The sequence below is a fragment of the Anopheles arabiensis genome, chromosome 3 (assembly GCF_016920715.1).
Source record: "Anopheles arabiensis isolate DONGOLA chromosome 3, AaraD3, whole genome shotgun sequence".
Lineage (NCBI taxonomy): Eukaryota > Metazoa > Arthropoda > Insecta > Diptera > Culicidae > Anopheles > Anopheles arabiensis.
In genome coordinates, this window is record NC_053518.1 from 13202668 (window position 1) to 13227128 (window position 24461).

Below are 24461 nucleotides of genomic sequence, written 5' to 3' on the forward strand. Positions count from 1 at the left end.
AGAACAGATCTTTGCATGTTGCTAGAGACAAGCCAGAGCGGTCCCGCTACAATTCAACGAGCATAACAGGGGACTGCCGATACCAATCGCAATGGTTAGGAAATGTTGTAGACTATATTATTGAACGTGTTGTATTGCATGTTGCTTTTGAAGAGATGACAAAAATGTCCCAAAGTGTCAGTTCCAAAAAATATGTTGGAAAATGTGTCAAAATTGTTTAATCTTTATCAAATACTTCATCACATGCTTTCTCTCTCTATCTCTCTCTCGTTACTTCTAACGGATTACAGCAGCAAAAACAAATAAGAAAACATAAGTGACTTAAGAACAAATATAAGATCAAATGTACGACTATTTTAATGGATACTGGTTTAATCAATGTGCAATAGTATGGCATGATATGTCCAAAATGCTAATGATATTCTTGCAAGCTAATGTACTGCGAAAGCATGATGTGATGTGAAGCCATTTGAGCTTTTACGGATGGATGATACGAACTTCCTTTCGGGTTTGGCTTTTTTTTTATTTCGTTTCTTCTTCTGATTTTGATTGAACCAATTCAATTCGCTACATTAGCATTCAACGGTCTAAAGGTTTTTGTTTGGAATTGTCCGAATGGTTTAGCAAAACCCGGCCAAATAGATCGGATGGAATGATAAGTACAATTTTGCGTTTGAATCAAATTGCATGAGCGTGTGGTTGGATGTTTACATGTTTGTTTACAAGTTCCACGTTTCCGAATTCCGTACAATTCCACATTCCTTAGTCCACATTCCAGATTCCAGTGATTCGCAATTTTGTTATCGATTTAAGCTACGTTTTAGTAACGGTGCCTTACCTAGAAGATCCCATTCACCATTCGTCACGAAACTACTGACATCTCCACCTGCTTCATCTTGCAACTGTAAGTCTAACTGTAATGTCATGAAAGAAAACAACGTTTGTTGGCATTAGTTACGGACGGGTTTGGGGGGGTTAATTAATGGAGAGAAGAGTGTTTCTGCTGTGTGGAGGCACACACGGCTTGCCGGCTGTGCCAGTCGAACGCTTGCTGTTCCTGTGTGTTGGTAGTCATTGTAGGCATTGTATAGCGCTAGATCTGTGTTGGAAGCCCGATACGCACAAAAGCTTACGGTTACACTCACGCACGTGTACTAGCTAACATTCACTTAAAAAATAAAACACACATTAAACGAATTAAAAGCTTTTCTAATCATTAAACATAATGCGCTAGATTCTGGTAAGTTAAATGAATAAATAAAACTCAGAAAAAATTGAAAAAAAAATTAGCACTGTAAACTAAATTCGAGTATTAATCAACAACTCAATTCACAGAACACTTATGTAAATACATAAATTTACACGAAATGTTTTTGTAGGAAATTAAAAATAGAGTTAAATTAAAATGAATTTAGTTTTCAATTGATTAAATTTAACAAAGTTAGTTTAATTTGTTTTTTTTTTGTCAAATCAGCAGTGACATGCAGCGGTACTGAGACTGATAAAAACTGAAAGCGTCACTATAATCAATCCAATCACACAAAAAAAAACTTATACCTAATGCTCAGTAAAAATAAAAAGTGTAATTTAACAGTAGCAAGTAAAACACTATTATTTAAAATAAGGTAATTAGCTGAAAATGGTTTCAGAAACGTTGTTTTGTGTTGGCTTCTCCTGGATTACCGTCTTGTCCTGTATAGGCTCACTGTTAAATTATTTGTTGCACTTCATTATCGCAGCACTTTGTTTTGTGCCCGACTGACTATTTATGAACTGAAATCGGCTGACGGAAGCTTTCCAGCTTAATGGATTTGCTGTAGAAGAAAGGCATTAATGTACTACAACACGCACAACACATGTGTTGTCCTGTTTGGCTCGACCTTTGCCGTTTTGGTTTGTTGTCTGTTTGTTGGTTTACTGATATTCGTCGATTAAACCTTTATACTACCACCGTAAAGCATCACCGAGAGTCATTTTTGTATTAGCTTTTGCTTCATGCGTGGGCGTTATTTGGGGCTATTTTTTCTTCTGTTTCTATTTTTCATAAGTACACATGGATATATTATTAAAAGCAACTCAGGATCTCAGTGCTACTGAATGGGAATGGTATGATTATCATTCGATAGTTCGTATGATGGTTTGGTTTGGTTCTTCAATTCTGCTTCTTGTGTTGTTCCTCCCTTGAAGAAACCGTATCGACGAAGAGTTTTTTGAAGCTGTTCCCGATGCTTGTCAAATGACGCAAACGATCGTTGATTACGATGGTACGGCTGTGCTACGGTGCATCAACAACATAGCGAAGCCCACTCAACACTGCATCTCCCAACCCCCCAACGGACTGGCACGGAGAGCCATTGCTGTCCACGCTGCGGGTGGCCATTCGCCAACACGGGAACAATATTCAAAAAAGTCTTCGACGGTCACTGGCGCTCGGTGGGTCGGCATGTTGAGTGTATGTTTTTATTTATGTTTTTCCTGCTAGTTCCTACCTGTGAGGGCGTTTCAGCTCATAAGTTCATGCCATGATGACTATTTTTAAATGAGGATTTTTTGGTATAAAATGGAACATTTTTTTGCAGTTTGCAGGGGGTGGATGATTTTTGTTTCCTTTTTACACAAAATTAATGTTACCATCTCACGGCATGAACTTAGAAAGCACAAACTTGTTTTACTTTATGTCGCTTTTCCACAGCAACAAACCATGTTTAAAAATTTAATAAAATAAGGTAAAACATAGGGTAAGCAGACAGCTTATCTGGTAACACGAAATTAATTCTTCAAAAAAAAAATTAACACTCGGTAAAACACAAACACACATATTCTAACATTACAACCTCAGAAACGGGTGGAAAACTAGTCTCCCAAACGATGGACAACTGTATGGGAGGAGTGGCACAAAAATAAAGGGGAAGTAAAGCTTTAGCAATAGAAGATGGTTACGCTAATCAAGCTGCCACTACGGTTTGCAACAACGAGAAGTCTTGGTACTTTGCCAAAAGCGAGGAAATGGCTGCTAGAATTGCACACACACAATCACTAGAAGAGCACAAGTTAGGAGAGAAGATTGATCAGAAGAAAAGCAGCTCATGTGAGTGGCTGGAATGTAAAGGTGGAAATAAAAACTAGTGCACCAGACTAATGTCTTCAATGCGGCAATTTCATGCCCGGAGATTTGATCTAAAGTTAATTGAAGATTTTTAGAGTGAGTGTTTGAAATTGCTTGCACTAATGTCGTAAATAATCTATTCGATTAGAAGAGGTTGGGTGCAATGAACAGCTAAACAAAAAGCAAACTTAAATAATCATCTAATCCATCAAACATCTTCGAATATCTAGAAGCATTCGGTAGCTGATAGATTACAGTTGCTGGTAAGCTAAACCCTGCCCGCGTGTGTTTTACCAAAGTGAACTGCAAACTAAAAATAACAGCCAATACACAGAATGACTTTCTAGAAATTAAAATAACAGAACCGCTCAGAGTAGCGGAAAATTCAACTTACGCAGCTATTCCCATTACATCGGAATAAAGCGGCACCAGTAAGTTGGATTTTCTCACTCTCCGATATCATTCTACTAGCTGGGCTACCAAACTGTTCCTCAAGAACGCGATAGTATTATTGGCTCTAACACCATAACCTAATTATAAGTTAAGTCTAGCATTTACGCTTGTTACAGATTTGGTTTTGAGCTATGCCACTGCAAGGGTGGCGCGCCCGTGTGTGTGTGTATGTGTGCTAAAGAAATTCTGTACATAGTTTTGTTTGTTTGTTTTTGTTTTTTCGAAATTGTTGTTTGAAAGCATTTAACTTTACCTGGAAACCATCATATGTCCAACTACCAAATTTCATTTCACATCTTTGATCGTCAAATGGAAACCACGTTATATCTATTTTACATGTTGATTTGAAGATTCCTGGTGGCACATACAAACATGAACCATTATTGCGTACGACTACGTTTGTCGGGTATGTGCCATCAAAGCCTTCATCAGCACTAAAATATAAATATACGGTAATGATGAGTACATTGCCACTGCCAGCTCGGTTGTTCTCGTTTGGGTTTTTGTTTGTTTAAGGGAAAGAAGATGAAAGAAGCTTAGTTTAAAGGGATTTGTTTATAGAAATCGCAACAATTGGTTAGAAATGTATTTAATTAATAAAAATTTAGTGCATTTTTTAATGTTTAGAGAAGGGAAGGATGATTGAAATGATATGTACCTAAATGTGATTTAAATGAAAAATAACAAATATTTAATAAATAATTATGGAAACTTTAATAAAATAGTGATCGCAATAAATGCAAGCCCATAAAAAACATGTAAAAGTTAAAATAAAATTAAATTAATATGAGCTTTTTAAACTAACAAAACATATGATTACACAGAAATCAAAGAAGAATGACAAAAATGTGAAAAATAAAGCAGCCAAAATGAATAAGCAATAGAAAAAAGAAAATACTAAACATGTTTAAGGAATTATTGTTTTAGAAATGCTTTTGAACACAAAAAAGTAAGAGTTTTGTTGGTTCTAATCCAATGTGAATATTAATGCAGTTGTTAGAAGCAACTATTGTACCTAGCTTAAATCATAACATGCAAACGTGTTGTGGAAATCAAACCATAAAAACAAATAAATTGAAAACTGAAATGTGGGAGGTTTGGATTGAGTTTTATGCAAATCGTAATGGATTTATTTCCTATTTTTTCTGATTTAGTTGTTTTGATTTCATTTTCAGAAGGTGCAGGAATTTAAAGAGTGAATAACAACCTGTTGTACATCAAAACATCTGGTTTCCATATCCGATGCGGTGGTATCCGCAGATCTCGCACACCACCATATTCCGATGTGTTCCACCTTAAATTCATATCATTCCATTCCTGAGTGAGTTGGTTTTTGTGTTAGATACATATACGTTTTTGTTTTTTGTTTTGTTTTTAAACAAAATAGATAAACAGAAAGAATCGTAGCAGTGTTATAATTTTTGGGTTCGATTGGTTTTTGTTTCAGTTTTGTTTTTGCGCATTAATATCGATTCGGTACGGGATTGGCGTCGAATTTTGAGAGTTTGCCGAAGTTTGTTTACAGTTGAAATGGGGATGTTGGGTGTTGGGGTTTTGGGGGCGTGTTGTTGTTTGAGCCGGGTCAATTATTTGTCCACCGCACGAAACAGTGGACGGTATTTGATACAATGGAATTCCGATTGGACAATTGCACAACAATCCCGCGGCGTTGCAGTTAGACGGTGTTTGTATGTTTGTTTTGTGACGCCACAGACACATACAAAACAAAGATCCGATTGAAGATACGTGATGAAATGAATCAAAGCGAGTTGGAAGAAAGAGAGAGAGAGAGAGAAAGAGAGAAAGAAAAACACCATTTTAATAAACACGTCTGATAGCGTGTCAGACGCACTACGAAGAGAGCATGAAGTGATGCTATTAGTACATCGTATTGAGTTCATATGTTGGGGAAATATGTTGTGTAAAAAGTATCAAAAAACTAAACAACATTTGTGCTCCAAGATCGTTAACGTTTTGTCACAATCGCAGTAAGTCACAAAAACAGATTTTCACGCTAGTTAGGGTTCACCTTTAACCACTATCCCACTGTTGGAATGTGTCCCAGTATGCTACTGCTGCTTCTCAATGTGCAAGAGATCTCCCGATACGGTGACGGTGACTCTTATTTGTTTTCCTTTTCAACAGCTATTCTGTACAAAACTATTCCCAATGGGACAGCCCCCTTCCAACTCTCTCACACACTGACACGCTGGAAGCACTTTCCTTGCCGTACAGCGAGCGACAAGGGTCCCTGTCACTCGTTATCTAATCCTCCGTCTCCGGGAAGTTGGCGAGTTTTGGGCGCTCCCTTATCGCTCGGGGGCAAATTTTTTCTTTTCGCATCAGAGAGCATAAGGCAAACAAAAAAAAATCATAGAAACATATTCAAATTTTCGCCCTCCCACCTCCCACCCACTCCTCCGCACCATCCCAATTTCGGCACCGGCATCATTTGCTGTTGTCTTCTGCAAAGATAGCTTGTTTACCAAGCCGCATGAATGATTCATTCCCGAGGCGTGATGAAATCGATCCGACCGTGAGGACGATGAATCTTCACTCGCACATACACATACACATCCTTAGACAACCCACTCGTACACCCGCTTTCGTGTGGTGCTGGTGGGGATGGTGGTGGCCAACGGGTAGACTACTGACCGCCTTCCAGCGGTGACATAAGCAAACTAGACGCCGTTTGCCTAGACTTGGGATCGCCATCGGAGTATTTCCCCCGAGGATAGGTTGAAGCAATGACTCGGAAGGACGAAAATACGGGTACGGCACTCGTTCGAACATTGTTTGACATCACCAGTGTGTGTGCGTGTTTGTGTGTATGTGTGCCTATGATGAAGGCGCTTCCGAAAACCCCGGGGCACTGCTGCCCATTCCGGCAGCCCATTCGGTTCTAACTTTCTTTTGCCGGCGCAAGAAAACATAAACGACAATACGCCACCCGAATGTTTAATTCGATCACGTGCACCGGAAAAACGGGAATCATCCATTTTGGTGTCGGAGGTCGAACCGAACCAAGACGCGGTAGGCGAAGGGACACGGTCTCGGTACGTTCTGTCGTTCTGTGACCCTCCGCGTGGCGTAAGGAAATTGGCCACCGTTTGTTTTGTCGTTTGGTGTGTGTGTATGAAAGAGACAGAGAGAAAGGAAAAGCCACCATACAAATAAATCGAGCACTTCGTGCCTCGTGGTTCGGGATCAGGAGTCAAACTAATCTAATTTTAAATTCCACACAAAAATCGTATACACACACACATACAGTGAACCCAAGGGTCACCAGAAAGGCACCAGGAAGGTACTCGACTAGGGAGTAAACAATTGGAAAAGTGCTATCCATACTTGGGCGAGATTATTCTTGGCAATGTTCAAATGGTATATTTATGTGTGAGAGAAAGTGTGTTTGTATTAGCTTTGGCGTGAATGAAATAGAAGTACTTGAATAGAATATTAATAGACTGACAGGTTAAAGCCAATGATTTCGATCAGCACGCAGCAGTCGTTTATTGGGAAATATCTATGACATAAAGACAATCAGAGATAACTCTAACAATGGGAATAGTTCGTGAAGAATTTTAATTCTTGATCAAAATATATTAGTTTGTTAAATTCGATTAAATTAAAGCTGATTTAAGGGAGATTAGTAAATACGATCTCCATTAACCTGTTATGAATTTGAATAATATTTCGTGTAGATGTTGGTGCTTTTTAGACAACCTTACTGTTGTAGAAAGCAATGCTAGCACTTACTAGTTTAGGCACTAGGTTACAGAGGAAATTACATTAAAAGACAAAAAAAACAAAATTTTGAAGCTTTCATATGTAGTAAAGAAAAAGATGAAATATGCCTACACCCGATCGTAAACTTTTGTTTAAACATTTTTATAAACATTATTAAACTTCATATCAATCAATTTCAGGGGCTTACCAGCATAAAAAGCTTCGAAAATGTCTTTTCAAAGCACATCTGTGTATCAAAATCATCCGTTACTTTAAAACAATACCATATATTATTGCAATATTCTTGAATCAACGATACTCATTGTAGAAATATAAGATTCAGTGATGACATCTCAGTAATTCTACTAAATTCTTCAATAATATCTAATATTTTTATAAACTTCACAACTATTTCTTAAATAAAACAACTTCATTTCAGCAGGAAAGTAACGGAAGCATTGCAATTATCACCTCCTCCTTTATCACCACAACTGCGAAACACGTGTACATAGCTGAGAACGTGAAAACAAACAGCCGTGTCAAACTTTGTTGCGAACGCCAACTGCATCCATCGGTACCGGACAGCGACAGCGATTGCATTGTGCGAAAGCATCGATTTTGCACGTGTCATTAAAACAGCAAAAGCAAAAAAAAAACACATAAAACACCACACGTAAATAACAGCAGCATCACGCACACACTTCCGTTTGTCTCGGCGGAAAGGGGGGGCGTAAAAAAATATAAACCAATCGATTCAGTTACATGCGTCGGTGTTGCGTCGTTGGCAGGCATCTCCTGCACCCGGTGGGTGAAAATATGTTTAAATGTACAAAACATGCACCGAGCGACTGACACAAATCAAATAAAAACGCTCGAAAATGGTCATCGGAAAACCCCAGCTGCCAGTGGCAATGGCAGCTTGTCTGTACAAACAGAAACAGAGCGAAGGACTTCCATCCATTCATCGGTGGCGCAGGACAAACGGGAGCAAATTGGCACTTTTTGCAATCGATGCAGCTTCATGTACCTTCGCGGGCTACATGGAGAGTGCGCGCGATGTTGGTTGGAGTTTTTTGTATAGTTATATTAACGTTGTATTTTGTATCGAATCAATGTTTCGGTTTGTTTGGTTTTGTGTAAGATATGCTAAATGGTGAGTGAGATGCAGCTTTTAAAGGGTTGGGTAAGTGTTAGTCGTAAAAAGCGATTGTTTTTTTAGGTGCTTTGATGCCAAACAATGTCGAACACAGGGTTTTTTCAGGAGCTCTGATATTAACTTCTGGTACGTTGGTGATAAAACTGTCATCTTTCCAAATTTTGTTTGTAGGAATATGGATACTATGGCATCCTTACATTTTCAACCGCATTTCTAGTTGGAATATTATTGATCATACAATCCAATTGGTCATATCATTTCACATCCCGTCACACAAGAATCACTAGAGTGACAGCTTCAGCTGTATCACAAGCGTGTCAAAACTATCAGAACGCCTGAAAACGTCTGTTAATATGAAATATATGAAATTGATTTAAGATCACCCAAGTAAAAACGATTGGGAATGGCTGAGAACTGAAATACTTATCACATTTTAATCAGCATTTATATCATTAGAAAGAAATATTGTAACATCAAAAGCACCAATTTAACTGATTTTTGTGTTGAAAATATAATACCCAATCGAACGAAAAGTTTTCCGAGCATTTTAATCCAAAATTCATCTTTCCAAACCCTCTCATCTTCCCCACCCAGGTATTGAAATTCATCAATGGCATTAGACTTTTATGAAAGTGGAAAACTTTTTCCTTGGGTCATTAGGATGTTCCACCAAAACACATCCCCGTTGAGGCTTCTTTGTTTCGGTCGCTAGTCTTTACACATGCGCCCTTTGGAGACGGCCCAAGTGACCAGAATTTTTGCAATCAAACTTTAGTCCCGCAGGAATCGATGTAAACTTAAACTTGTACATGCCATTTTGGAAACTGTAGCACTGCTTATGTAAACGAATGACATCCTACTCTTTTTGAAGTTAGAAGCTTCTTGATTCCTTTTCAATTTGTACAAACATATGACAAAAAAATACACAACAACTAACCGAGCGAATGGATCTGTTTCAAATTAGCCCCCCGATGATCCCTATTAGCTTTTAGTAGCAATAAAACTGACCAAAAGGACACCGACATCGGGGCCACTCGGGAGGGGACGAAAAACTCCAGCCACTCCAGTGTTACCAGGAACCTTCTTCCCGATCCCACTTAATCTCGGCCGCACTCAAATGGATAATTAATATTCGAGCAAATGACTGTGAAGGTTGGCACTCAGCGTAGCTGATCGGTAAACGGTCCCCCCCCTCCACCGAGTCGTAGTGTACAGTCAGTCGTGGTTCTGTCCTGCTGCTGCTCCCAATACTTTACCTCGAAATTCGTGACGTGTGTCTGGTGGAACGAAAGGGCAGATAATCCCACGGCCACACGTATGTAGGTGGAGCGCGTTCTTCGTCCTCGGCAGCGCAGAACAGCCCAGCGGTGGCAGACGGATGCAACACGTCATTAAACACATTCATCACCAGTGCCAAGGCCAACCGATGAACGATGGGTACGCCTCGGGCTGTGATCCGTGTGTGTGTGTGTGTTACTAGCCTTAGCACATGGACTACTAGGGCTGGTTGCAACCCCGGGGATGTAATCAAATTATATGAGCTCCTAAAGTCCACATTTCTTCACGGGCGTGGTGTGGTTTTCGGTGGAAGGAAGGACGAGGGCACACAGACAGGAAGCGGCCCGGACGCTCCAGTCCGGATGGCGGAGATTAATGAGTTTTGCATGAAGCTGGACCAGATCGTCGTTTCTCTGCTGTCGTCGTCGGTGGATGTGCCGTGAGCGTTTGCTACCTTCGTTTCAATAGCAGCAGCAGCAGCAGCAGCAGCAGGTCCGTATCTCCCAGCGGTCATTTTGGCACCGGTTCATCAACGGACCGGTGGCACCAGCCTAGCACTCAGCAGCCCAAAATCCGTTCTGGGATTAGCTCGGAGACGTGCTGCTTCCTTCGCACGTGTGTGTGTGTGACCGGGGCGGGGAGACTCATTGAAGTTGGCTTCAAGTTTCATCGAAGGGGTTCGTCGATGGGATATGGGGGAAGGGGCGTGTTTGGCGGGAGGCAAAAAAAAGTATGTAATTGATACCAGACGCCCCGCGTGAACTGAACCATAACGCAACTCCCAAATGGTTGGCCGAGCCGTTGAGCGTATGTATGTGTGTGTGTGTGTGAAAGCGCTCGCACCGGTTGATGGTTACTGCCCCGTAAGCCCGCCGTGACTGATGATGAAGCTTTATGATCATCATGCTCGGTCCGGTGCATGCATGCCGGGGTGCTACAACACAGGACCTCACCACAACTGCCAGATGTAATTTATATCCCTTTTCGTGCTCGTGCCCTGGCCAACCCCGGGACGCAATAAATCATAGATCCGTGGCCCGGTCCCGGATGCTGCTGCTGCTGCTGCTGCTGGTGTGCCAGTGTTGTAGCACTGGGTGACCGCGAAGCGCAAGGAAGGAGTACGGGGAGTGTATCAGTATCTCAGTTCCGGGAATTTGGTAAGCACACTTCAAAGAGGTGTAGCTTATGATGTCGGCGTGCTTTGTTATGCGGCTGCCCGCGTGCGCTCGCGTGTGTGCGCTGGGTTAGATGGAAATGTTTTGCGGAAAGTAATCTCGGGCAGAATATTTATTAACCAAACGAAAGAATTACTGATATGGTTTGTGTTGTCTGACGAAAAAGAGCTCACCTAGGCGTTTAAGTGTGGAGCTTGTTGTAGTAAATAGTAAACTTGCAGGATATTTGAGGTTTTAGAGCAGTTTTTCATCATAGCAAAGTTGTTGGCAATCCAACTCGTTCGTTATCCTATCATTATGGCTTCATTAAGAGCTAAAAACACACAGATATCTAAATGAAGGTGAAAAGTATGTTTTATTCTATTTTTCTTGGTACGACAGGTCTTTACCAAAAATGTTGTACAATAAATAAATAAACACATACATAAATATTCTATCTCAAAAAGATATATAATAAAAAGATTTAAAAAAACAAATAAGACAAACTGTGTTACGATCTTTGAACATTCCGATCTCTTGGTCATACAATCCTTTTTTTGCATTCTTCAGATACATTTAGGTTGAATTTTTATGATTTGTTAGACAAATTGACCAGATTTTGAACGGTGAAAATGATACAATTCGTCATAGATATCCTTTGGTTTTGTTTGAATCACTTTAAATTTATTGTTTGAAAGCAATGTTTAGTGCATTTTGTTTTTTTTTTTTGCAGACTTTCATCGCTTTTGAGTTCGATAGGTGATACGTTACGATATCAATCACTTTCTTTTTAGAATTAGATATTACAAACAAGCAATATATTATCAATTTAGACAATATTTTCATTAAAATCGTCGTTTGAATGATCAAAACCAATTTGAATATTTCTTTATAGGATGCTTAAGTAAAAGGCACATCCTGATTAATTAAAAATTTAGCACTTTAAGCAATCTCCGTAGCCCAATGAAACACAATGCTAAATGCTGGTCCTCTAACAATTTTACAATTACTGTGTGTAAATTAAAAGCTTTATGCGTAAACACGTGCTAAGAACTAGAATACTAATCACACCTTCCTTTGCCCAAGGGAAGAAAGTGTATTATGCTGTGACCAGTGAGAAGTTATTATTAAACGCATATTATCAAACACCTCCCAGTTTTGCGCGCTAACCACCGCTGAGCACGAACGAATCACACACGAACTGATTCCCCGAGCAATGAAACGCCTTTTTCATCATCATCATCATCTTGCCCAGGCCGGTCAGGACCGAAACCAAACCCAAACCAAAGATCCAAACCAAGGAGCGGCATCATAAATAAGTAACGAAAATATGCCACAACGGCACAAAATGCCGGTCAAAAATCAACCTCCAAAATGATTGCGCCACACCGAAACCCGAGCCGGGGGGCCGACGACCTGGGCGAGGTCCAAAATAAGATTATATTTCACCAAAAGCGCAATAAATTGCACATCATATTATGGTTTTTGCGGTGGCCATGGACCACTGGACGCGAGAGACAGAAGAGGATAAAAAACAGCACAGCTTACAATCACAACGACGGCAGGCGGCCGGAAATGTAATTCGTGCGGGCCGGACAATCGACAGACGCCGCTGAGGCATTTCCGTGCGCCTTCCCGATGATGATTGTGGCTGGGAAGTGTTTTCGAGCTGGATTTTGCTGTTGCTTCAATGGTTTTGGGCAGAAACGCAATATACATGCCCCGGGAAGGGCTTTAGTCTGCCGGCTCTGGTGGGAAGACGAAGAAGCCAGCGAAACGAAAACGACACACACACACACACACACACACACACACACACACACACACACACACACACACACACACACACACACACACACACACACACCGGAGAAGGATATAAATAAAAGCTTATCTCGAGCTCGAATGGAGCAACGTGGTGGGCTGGCCAAACTGGCGAGTAGTACCGGTGCCTTGCTCACCGTGCACTTACGCCTCACAGAAAGCGTGATGAAGAACACACAAACGGACAGAAGTCGAACCTGTCGAAACAAATTGCTAGGCTCATATTTTATTTATTAAAGAGCGCTCGTTCTTGGTTCTCCGGTCTGTCCGGTCTGAAGATTTTTTTTCTGCCGAGGTGAAGTTTTAAGTCCACTTGCTCCGGTACTGTGTCGAAGCCTGCGGGGAAGAATCAACACCAAAACCAAGACACAGGACACAGCTCCAATCGTGCCAAAATCCAAAAAGGGACGGGCTTTGTTTCGTACCGCATTGGCTTCCCGTCACATCGCGGGTGCCTCGCGAAGCGTGTTATGTTACGTTCCACACGCCACACCAATCGAGCACTCAATGCAATGCTTTGCCGTGCTCGAAGGAGTGGATTTTTATTTTCCAGACTTCCTTGACTTCTCCGTTTTCTTTACCGGATCACTCATAAACTATCACTAGCCGGACCGGGTATGATTGCAATGTGTCGATTGGCGAAGAAAGGTATAAGAGCATCCATCCATTTTTTTCGTTTGCTGTTGTAGTCTTCGTTTTCCATTCCATCCCCATATCGTCGCTTCGCATCGAGGGTCGGTTTCCGGGGCCCGGAACAAGTAATCGAGTTAAAATTGTTTCCGATGTGAGATGCGAGTGAAAAATGTTGCCCAGCCTTGGCACACCAACCCGAGCACGTGATGATTATTTGGCTTTCGCTTAATGTGCTTTATATGGCGTTTTTTTTTGGGGGGGCCAAGCGCTCGTGGCTGATTTGAGCGGAAATGGAGCAACACGTATCGCTATTATTTTGTGTTCTTTTTAACCCCAACTCGAGGCAGCAGCAGTAGCAGTGAAACTAGGCGAAAATTAGGGCCAATTTTTAGCCTGCTGTTGTTGTGAGCTTTCTGCGATTGTGAGGTCAACGTGATTATCGGCCAACAGTAATCGATAGGTGTTTGTTTGCTCTTAAATTAAATCTAGTCGCGCTAAATGAGATCATTGCTTTGCGCTGCAAAGTAAACATCTCGATTGATATGGAACCAAAAACGACGTCGGTGTAGGAAAACCATACAGTAAGAAGTGTCCGGGGGTGGGAAAAACACAAGCCATCTAAGTTGACCCCGTGTGGCTCCACTCGCGCACGGCAGGCGGTAATCGTTCGGTAACGCAAATGGAAAGGTGCGGACCGCCCATCTCTGTCTCCCCATTGCAAGGTGTTAAAGATGATTGCTCGAATTGCAGCCAGAGGGATGCGAAGTGGCTTCGATGCATCATTCCATTCAGCCGCGCTTCGATTCCGACCTGCCCCGGGAGCCACACCTTGTCGATCGTACTTACGAGCTTCAGCCAAATGTTCGTCACTAGCAGCTGATTCTTTTCGTCCTGTAAACAAAAAAGGGGGAGAAGAGAAGAGTATTATTTAGCTTTGATGTTGGTTGACGTGGGTATAATTAGGAAAACTTCATAAAAATAATATGGCATCATCGTCATTTGGCAGTGTGAAGAACAATGGTGCGGTTTGTTGTAACTGGCCTCGTGTAATCAATAAATGCCAATTCATCAAATAAAGTTTCGCTGAGGCTCAGGTGTCACCATACGGAATGATTGGAGGAGACGATTTTAAGTCATTAAAAAAGGGGTCCGATAACACATACTCTTTTATGATGATTTTAAGATTGATGAACTTAATTGAATTTGATACTGCTTACAGAAGCTGATAATCTTTCTTTTCCAAGCATAGTTCTATTTTTGTAGTGTGTTCAAACTAACCAAAAAAATAATGTTATTATAATACATATATATTTAAATTTTTAACATTTGTTCAACTTTTGGAAATAGATAACAAAAATGTAGACTAGTGTAAGCCGTCAAAGCTCCTAAATGTTTGACATGATATCATCATCCGGAGTCGTTCGGAATCGTCCAGAATCGCCCGGAGTTGTTTGGAGTCGGAGTCGTTCGGAGTCGTCCGGAGTCGTTCGGAGTCGTCCGGAGTCGTTCGGAGTCGTCCGGAGTCGTCTGGATTCATTCGGAATCGGCTACAGACAGCGTTATTAAGAGTCGTCTGGAGTCGGCCTATGTCGGCCTTCGAAACAAAGGCCTGTATAAGAAGTGCACGCGCAAAGTGAAAGACAAAAAAAACACAACGAAAGGAAATATCCGATCACAAGCACAAAGTCTCCTGTTGACTCCGGACGACTCCGACTCCGATTGGCTCTGAACGACTCTGAATGACTCCGACTCCGAACGACTCCGGACGACTCCAACTCCGGACCACTCCTAACGACTCCGGACGACTCCGAACGACTCTGGACGAATCCGAACGACTCTGGACGACTCCGAACGACTCCGGACGGCTTCGGACGACTCCGAACGACTCCGGACGATTTCGGACGACTCCGGACGAATCCGAACGACTCCGAACGTCTCCGGAAGGCTCCGGACGACTCCGGGCGACTCCGACTACGGGCGGATCTAGTTGTTCCATTTTGCCGGAGTCGGAATCGAACTAACAATAGTTGGAGTCGGATCGGAGTCATGGATGCGCTCCAAAGAGCACATCACTACTGTAAACAGTTTAATTCTCATTTCGAATCATTTGTCTTCCATTTGATTAAGCGGAGCTTTAAAACTAGCATATTAGATTCGTAAGCACTCGGTAATAGGCAAGATTAGTTTTGGCATTAGTTTAAGAATAAAGTGGCAAGGATTGTTGAAAGAAATAAATAAAAAAAAGAATCGGTTATCGTTTTACACCCACATGCTTTGATTACTTTTGAAATATGTTAACTGGTACATACTTCAATTAAATTTCTATTGCAATGATTGCATCTTGCAGGTTTACTTATGTTTCAAACAGCAAACAGCGAATAAAAACAAACACAAAAGTCTTGACAAGGTTTCACAAACGTCACATTGATGTTGCCTTCCCTGAATGCACCTGATAAGGCACCTGTAATTACACCGGTGACGGTGTGACGGTGGACGGTTGTGCCAAACTAGCCGGCAGGCGATCGGCGCTAATGGAACTGTCCTGTTACCCCAGTCACACTCACACAATTCCCGAACAGCCGGCATCAGGTTACAATCACTGCATCGAACATCGAACGAGGGCAAACAGAGATGCAAACGAGCACACATTTGCTCCACTTTCCATCGCGCCATAAAACGGGCATCCTTGCCTGCTGGGCATGTACGAAGGGGGAGGGGGCAGGAGTGCTAATTGAGCCCCGATCCTTACCCGTGGATTTGCCCGCAACCCCGAGGCCTCGAGTCTGAGACGGTTTTGCAAAACAGCCGCTATAGCACACCGTACGGTACGGATTCCTCCATTTTGCCACCACGGTTTTCGGGAATGGAATGAACCTGTAAAACTCCGAAACTCCAACCCGGAGCTTTACCAGGTGGTGGTGAAATTTACGGGGGCGTTTTTGGGGCGGGCTGTACTGCAGGGAGTAGAAGCGTAGACCGTGTTTGGGAAAATCAATTATGCAAGCGGGCCCACGGCGATGTGGCCCCAGCCACCCCCGGTGCGACTGGAAGGGATGACGGGTGTGACACAAAAATGTTGCTGGTAGTTTTTCTCGTTACTTACATGACTCTTGCACATACATATATTAATGGAAGGGTATACAGACGCAGGCGGTACACATTCACTCAAACATACGACAAGAGAGAGAGAGAGAGAGAAAGAGTGAAAAAAGGGCAAACGAATCATCTTCCAGCTGGATGCTTTCGACCAAATATGGGATACGTTGTTATACAACGATGTAGACGAGGATGTTCCATCCGCTTCGAGCTGTTCTTCTTCCCGCCCGCCAGTTCCCTTACACAGCAGGTTTGGGTTAAAAAAAGGAACACGAAGCAACAGTGAAGAAACAAAACACCCTTGTTGCTAAAGAACGAGAGAGTAGCAGAAAGAGAGTGAGGTCGACGACGACTACGACGAAGACGACGACTATTTGCATCTCAATTACAGCTCCCATATCACACTTTGGACAAAGCCCTTAATCTCGAGCACACTCCTAGTGATGAAAATGGCAACGGCTGCAAGACGGTAGACGGAGCAGGGTAGCCACCACTACCATGCGCCGAACTTGAACCGGAATGGAGCGAAACAAGCCTCTGAGAGCGCTGGGATAGCTTGTTTCGCCTGTTCTGTGACTTACAATCAAACAAGCGGCTCTTGTGAGCAACAGCGGCAGCATTGGTACGAGTGGATGGCATATTAGTAAATGGTGCTACAACGGCCCAGAACTGACCTCGAGCATCGGAGCAGATGTGTGTCGGGCACGGCAATGAGTTCACGAGATGAGCACGAGAGCTTGTGGGCGACCGAGCAGCGTGGGTGAGAGAATCATTTATTTAAAAATTTACAAACGCAAGCGCACTGCACACCGCTGGCTAGCTGTGGCTGGGACTGAGACCGGGGCCGAAGGTACTCCCGTCCACACGTCCATTCGTCCTATTCTTTACGGCGTACACTTGAAGTACGGTGCTTTTCCCTAGATCAATTCGCAAGACCCATTTTGTTAAAGTGAATATTATATCCCCGTTTTCGTTTTTTGGGGGACGATTGGAACGGGGAAAGCGTGCAACTGGTTCAACATCCAGCGCAACCACGAACACCAAGTGGGAGAGCGAGAGCGTATGTGTCTGCGTTTTTTGTCGTTATTGTAAAAGGAGTAACTCGATCCGTTTGTACCGGGATTTTCCTTTTAGCCCTTTTGTTCCACTTTGCGCACCTCTGCCTGCGACGGCACCGGGCTCCACGCGGTGAGCTGTAATAAAATTTCACAAGCAAATCCACTACAGCCCTTAAATGTGCATGTAAAATCACTTTCAATAACCTACCCACTTGTTCCGGGCGCACGTCTTGTTTCCCGGGCAAAAGGACACGAAAATGTAGAACCTGGGAAAAAATCCTGTAGAGTTGAAGGAGGAGTGATTCGGGATAAAAAAAAGAACGATATGCCTTTTGTTTCACTGGATTCACAGGGCTTTTTTTGTGACGAGTGGAACACAGTCATACTTGGCGGAAGAAACAGCTGAGAGTGGAAACTTTGAATCGATCGAAACTATAGTAGGACGTATTGGTGTGGGAAAGGAACACAAACACGAACCGTGACCGACTGTGTACGTCATGCACACTGGTGTGCAGGTTAAATATTCGCTTGAATGTAGTGTGATGTTGAATTGTTTCGTTTTTTTATGCTCGCTCGTTCGGAGGAAAACGAGGAAAAAAGAGGAAACTGTGATAAGAGTGAGCGAACGCTGCAATACCAGTCCATTGCCGTTGTTCGAAGCAGAAGGTAGTTAGTGTAATCCTTCATGAATTATGGTGGTACGGTTTTTTTTGGTTGCAATCGAGATTAGCATTTATGGGATTTAAATGGTGGAAATTGGATTAAGAGCATAAATCGAGCACCGGGGTAGAAATAGCGGAGCGTAAAGGATTGGGTGCGTTGGGTGTTGGCAAATTATTTTGTTTAAATTTTAAAGCCACATTGGCAGAGGCGGATTTTTTGAAAACAAAAAATCGTTTTAATTATAGCAGTTTTCACTTGAAACCTCAATTTTAATACTGTAATACTTAAAATAAAATATAAAATAAAATTTTTTAAATGTGCAAAAAAGAAGGGAACATTTTTTTGTTTCCTGACATTTTAAATTTCTATCCACATTCTACCGTTCACACAGTGGGAAAATCTGTAGCTAAGTGTTGCCGGTTGCACGGTTCGGTAGTTTTAAGAGTAAGCTCAGCCGTATCCGAAAGGTCCCCGTGCAGGTAATAAAAATATGATTTTATTTACTTTTATCGCCCGTGCAGATTCAAAATTTTGGAAATAAATCAGTGCTGGAGCCAGCAAACAAAGCCAAAATAATCCTCGCACACATACACGCTCGCTACATTAAGCTCGCGTGCGCTATATATTTCTGGCACCGTTGGTGCAGGTGCATGAGGCATACAAGGAAGGAAAGCAGCGAGAAAAATAGGAGGGAAAAATGAAAATAAAAAAAAGCACAACCCGCCCACAAAGGAAGGCGTTTGAAGTTTTAATGACCCGTGGCCAAAGGTTGCGCGTTCGATTGGCACTCCCGGGGACGGGGACCTAACGACTAGATCTTGCATTTCCAGTTTTAACGAGCTTAAACGTTAACGATGTCTCATGCGAGGTAGAATCCAAAGGAATGGAATGGAAGGGAAGGAAAAAGAGACATAAGAAAATAGCACCATTCGTTTGAGTGAAGCGATGTTTTTTTTCTTCCCCCAGACACCGTGCCGTGGTCGGTCCCGCCTTACTGGATAAATCGATGCTCGCCAACTCATCAGCCCGATCAAGCGTAAAACAAATCGAAGCTAATCGAATTGTGAGCTATTTTTTCGCGCGCAAAGCAAGCGCAAAAGCAGCACACAAGAAGCGCTCAATGACCCATTCATCCTGGGATCGATTTTTCAGCAGCAACAGCAGCAGCAGCAGTTTGAGGTAGAACGTCTAGAACGCCAACCCGACAGGGAGGGAAAAAGACACACAAAAATGGGACGATAATGACGCGGAATAAAACGGCAACAGCATGCAAATTTTGATGCGCAAAGCACGGCACAAGCAGTGCAAAGGTAGGGATGACTGAGGTCCCCAAAAATTCCCCCTTAGGGAGAGTGAAATCCTGTTTTTTTTGTTGTGTGTCTGTGTGCAGATATTCGAGCAAAAGATACACTTGTAAATGCTAAAATCAAATGGCCCGCAAACAGCCAGAGATAAATAAATGCGCCACTCGTTTACACGTCACGGTGGACAATGGACTACCCGCAGGGAGGGGGTGGCGGGTTGTGGAAAAACCACGCCTCGCTGTAAACTGGTGTAATAAAAGCTCAATGTCACGTCAACGAACTTACCACGTCAATGATTTGCATCAGCGTTAAACCAAAACTCAACTGAAGAGGATCCGATTCGTTCACCACCGGTCGCTCCAGGATGTTGTACGAGTCGAGCAGATCGTGCAGCAGTCGCTTTTCGTTGTATCCGGCCATGCACACTGAGAGGGAAAAAACACATTGGAAAAAGGAAAAGATTAGATCGATGCCTGTTGGACAATAATAAATAAGAATCGTATTAAGAATCGAACAGCTATGAATCGTTAACAGAAAATTATTTTCTCTTTCCTCCACACTGTTACGTTTACTGTGCACTACAAACACATCTCGAAAGGCTTACATGTTTGTACTGTACAAATTGATAAACATTTTCTCTTCCTCCTTCCGGTCGGCCGTTCGTTTAAGGGTTTCGCACATAATTACACTTCATAATCTGCGCGAACGGAAATAAATAACTTCATTTTGGGGCTTCCACCTTGCTCCCGCTGCCCGCTGGAGTTATTTGGAAGATAGCGGATGCGACATCCACCTCCCTTACGCAAAGTGCCGTTTCCCCTCAGCTTGGAGGGAAATTAGGAAAAATCCTCTTTTATTAGTGCCGAAATGTGAAATGCGGGCAAATGAAATTCCTTCACCGCAGGCAGCAGCAAAGCAAGCACCGCATTACCGCTCGCAGTTTCCGCAGTCCTAATGGGAAACCGGTGCGTACGTGTATGAGCAAACAAGCACACATACACGCACAGACACACGCACACGATAATCGAGTGTAACATGTTCATAATACGGTGCTGGCACACGCGGGAGCAAGGCAAGCGGGAGCCCTCTTCAATAGAGTGGCCCAGGATACGAAAGCTGCTTGAACCGTTACGCCTGGGCCTACATAAAAATTCCACCTTTCCTCTTCCTCGCCCAACCCGGCCTTCTCTCTCTCTCTCTATCTCCATCTTCCGGGACCGGGCAGCGAAAAGGTTGTTCGTTCAATTTTCCACGGGATTACGTTTTTGACACGGGTTTGGTGAGGGGGGGAAGCAAGAAGGTAAGAACGTATCATCCGCTTCGGTAAACTCGAGTCGTAAAGTTTCGGATTTAAGAATCCTTGGTGCCACCCGCACCCCCCCCCCTTCATTGTTCCTCTATATACGCCCAACATCCCGGTTGGAAACGTGCCCGAACCGTGGCTGCAGCAACGTCGAACGTACGCAGCCAAATCGCTGCAGTAAGGCACCATGCGTCTCCATCGGCTGGAACAAAGCTGGTGAACGAGGTGAATTAATGATGTTGGCAGCAACGGAGGACAAAACAAAAAACTAAACAAAAACGCAGAACATTATCTACAAGCAGGAGTTGCATTGAATTGAAAAATTAACTCTAAATAAACAGACAATTTCGAGCGAGGCTTTGGTAGACAACGAAAGCTTGCAAGCATCGGTGCTGTGAAATGTGTTTCAATTAATTTTATTAAACGGCTACCGGACGAACTTGCTTCAGCGTGTGTTGTTAGTTATGACAGGTTAAAATAACTCACAGTGAATTCGCTTTAGCTCCGACTACACATTTCACCGTAAAGAATGTCGTATACAATGGCATACTAACGGAGGCCCAACAAAGGGGAGGAGGGATAAAAAAAGAACTCCTCCAACCTCACTCTGCACAACGCACAACAAACTACCACTGGCCGGGCAAAAAACAGGGGGACCGAACGAACGAAAACGGCGAACAATGTCACCCATAATTTATCCCCTAAACCACTCAACTCGTGCGTTCCCTGGCCCGGGGAAAGGCCCGAATGCCCATCACAACCCGTGCGGAAAGCAATAGGTAATTCGGCAATTTTGCTCCACATAAAAACAGGAGGGGACGGTATACTTCAACCTTTCCCTTTCCCAGGGAAAGAAATCCGTGCTCAGCATATGGCTAACAGCTGCTGTGGGGGGAAGATTGAAGGGCCAATCATGGAGCATTGGGCTCCTTGCCCCTTGTATCGCACCGAACGGTCAACGCACGTGCCTCCCGTGGCATGTCGATGACAAGCCGACATCGCTCAGGGTTTGGGGGGGGGGGTTGCTCACTGCTTTCCCTTTTCTTGCGGGGAGGGAGAAGTTGTTTTCACTCTTAACACGCCCGTTTGCAGCGACGTTCCGGAGATCTGTCTTCACCTTGGTCAACCTCGGTGTAAGCAAGTGCTGCACGTTTGAACGGGGGTGTGGATGGTTTATTTTCCCCCATCGCACCATGCCCGCGTGCGGCAACTATGCACCTGGGAGTCCAATCTATAACAGAGCACCGAAGAGTGTAGCGGTGTGTACTGACGGACGTTGTTTCACGTACGGCAGTGTCGTTTACTGTGCGGCACCTTCTTCCGAAACGCCGCCGCCTGTCCGTCATCGATTATTTCGTGGAATAAATAAATGGATAAGACGAGATTCATTGCCCAGGGAGGGTGTATATGTGTGTACGAACGTGACCCAAAGCACAAAATGAGGAGAAAGTCCGCACGAGCACGATTCATTTTGATAGCGAGCCGGGCCGAATAAATAAAAACAGAACCGATAGCCGGAAACAGATAGCCAATAATTGAATGGGAAGCTCGATTGATTTGGAAAATAACATTGTATGTATGTGTGTGTGGGTTAGTGGGTGTACTCTTCTATACATTTATTACCGTAAACAACTCTGACTAAACTAAATGGCGAATAAACCGTTTCCGGTTACGTGATGCACAAAAAAACCCGCTCCTCCCGGTTGCACTCGGTAAGCAAATGTGGAGTGGAATGCAATCGGCCCATTGCTCATTAACACTAGCCACAGATTATTCCGGTTTCTTTTCAACAGTTGCTGCAAGTTCGCCACAGCCACTGATTGAATGGCGGGAAAAAAGGGGGAAGCTGGAGCTGTGCACCGTTGCACCAGCAAGTGACACAAAACAGGATGAGGTCATTAAACTAATGATCTCATCGCACACACACACACACCCACACTCGTACACACGACCTGTATGTTACCTGCCCATGAAGGGAGGAAAAAAATCCGCCCATTGGAGGACCATAGACGTCTAGTAGCAGCTCTAACTCATTTATTCTTCCCAACTGCAGCTGCACCGCTTGCACCGCCTCCTTTTAGCGAAGAAGAACTCCTTTGCCTACCCTATGCACTGTTTAGCACCAGCGTGTGCAAGAGAGAGACAGAGAGAGAGCTACCGGGGGAATGTATAAAAGTATTCCACCTCGTTACCCATAAGCCGGAAGTGATCCCGAAACGGAACCCGGTCGGCCCTGTCGGGTTTGGTTGGTTGGCCGCTGCTTCATTATAGCCACGCGTTCAGTTCTGTGTGCTCCCTCCGGGGTGGGGGAGGGGAGGAGAGTAGGGCGAGGGAAGATGGCACGAAATGGGTTGGTGATTTTTTAACTCCTTCATTTCCTCACCCGCTTTTCCCGAACCCAAAACGGGGAGGGGGGGAGGGTCAAGGTGCCGCTGTGTTTTGGGGGAGGTGCCGAGTCAACGATTTCAACCCTTGCTGCCTTCCACCACCACCACCTTGAGCATCACACTGTTGCGTTGTGCTTCCTTCCGCGCCTCACCGTGCGGAAAGACAGCTTGAACGGGAAGCGAAGAGAAAAAGGTAGAAGAAGAGAAAAAAAAACAGCCCACTCCCCCGCCGAGGGCGAAAAAGCAACAGCAGTAGCAATAGCAGCAATGACGACGAATGAGGATGAAAAATGAGAGCAAAAAAAATCGGATCTTTTGCTGAGAGGGAAACGAGGTGGGAAGGGAGTTTCACCCGGGTTCGCATAGTAGGCTGAGGAGCATTTCGTTTTGTATTTGTGTGTGTGTGTGTGTGTGTGTGTGTGTGTGTGTGTGTGTGTGTGTGTGTGTGTGTGCGCGCCCCTACTACAACACAGCTGCTGATTTTCCATCCGTTTTGGCTCGGTTGGAGAGACAGCGGGGTTTGGAAGCAAAATGAGGACGCCCCATTCCCCGCCTCCCCGTGCGTCTGTGAATTGCGCTTTCCATCTTTCGCGCTCGTCTTTCATTTTTATGTCCCCTTTTGCAGCCAACGCTCGAAAGAAAGAAGAAAAAAAAACGTTTGCAGGAGGAAAAGCCCGAACGCCCGAGAACGGGACCACGGGCTGGGACAGAGGGCAACTGTTATTTTTCTATCATACTTTATTTACTTAAAAAGGTTTTTTTTATAGCACAGCAGCCAGCAGCATACCCGCGTACCCGCCACACCCACCCAACGTACTGCCGGGCACAGCCCCTGGCCGATCCGTTTTCCCTCTGCCATCCCGTTTGGTCTCACTTTTGCTTCAACCAGACGTCTTTGGATACGCCGCGACTACACGGCCCGGCCCCACTTCGCAATCCGCCAAAATCGCTCTCAAGGTGGTTACTGTCATCGTGCTGGACTTTTTGCTACGTTCTGAAGCTTCTCCACTGTAACATGCTGATTACGCAGTGTGTGTGTGTGTAAGCCGAGACACGAGTGAAGGACGACGGGACTGAGGAAATGTTCAAATTCAAAGCAGAAGAGCAACTACAACAACAAAATCCTACACTCTCCGGGCAAAGGCTCTTCCGTTCGTTTGGCTGTGGCATTCCTTTCGGTTTGGCTCGCTCGTTTCAGATTCGTTCGTGGCGAGCCACGCCAGAAGAAGCACGCTTGAGCACGGAAGTTCTTAATTTTGTGTCACAGCATCCGGGAGCCAAATCGATCAGGGGAATGATTTGTTGGCATGTTTTTTTCTT

General features: G+C 43.8%; 1 protein-coding gene across 1 annotated transcript in view; it reads right to left on the reverse strand.

Moving 5' to 3' along the window:
- Nucleotides 1-24461, reverse strand: part of LOC120904808 (neuronal acetylcholine receptor subunit alpha-7-like) — a 93829-nt gene that overhangs the window by 26133 nt on the left and 43235 nt on the right. Inside the window, exons 4-8 of the mRNA XM_040315179.1 lie at nucleotides 19737-19876; nucleotides 14177-14221; nucleotides 4767-4876; nucleotides 3813-3993; nucleotides 839-914 (exon numbers count right to left, since the gene is read on the reverse strand). Of these exons, the coding sequence (XP_040171113.1) occupies nucleotides 839-914; nucleotides 3813-3993; nucleotides 4767-4876; nucleotides 14177-14221; nucleotides 19737-19876 (552 nt within the window). The remainder of the gene's footprint in view (nucleotides 1-838; nucleotides 915-3812; nucleotides 3994-4766; nucleotides 4877-14176; nucleotides 14222-19736; nucleotides 19877-24461) is intronic.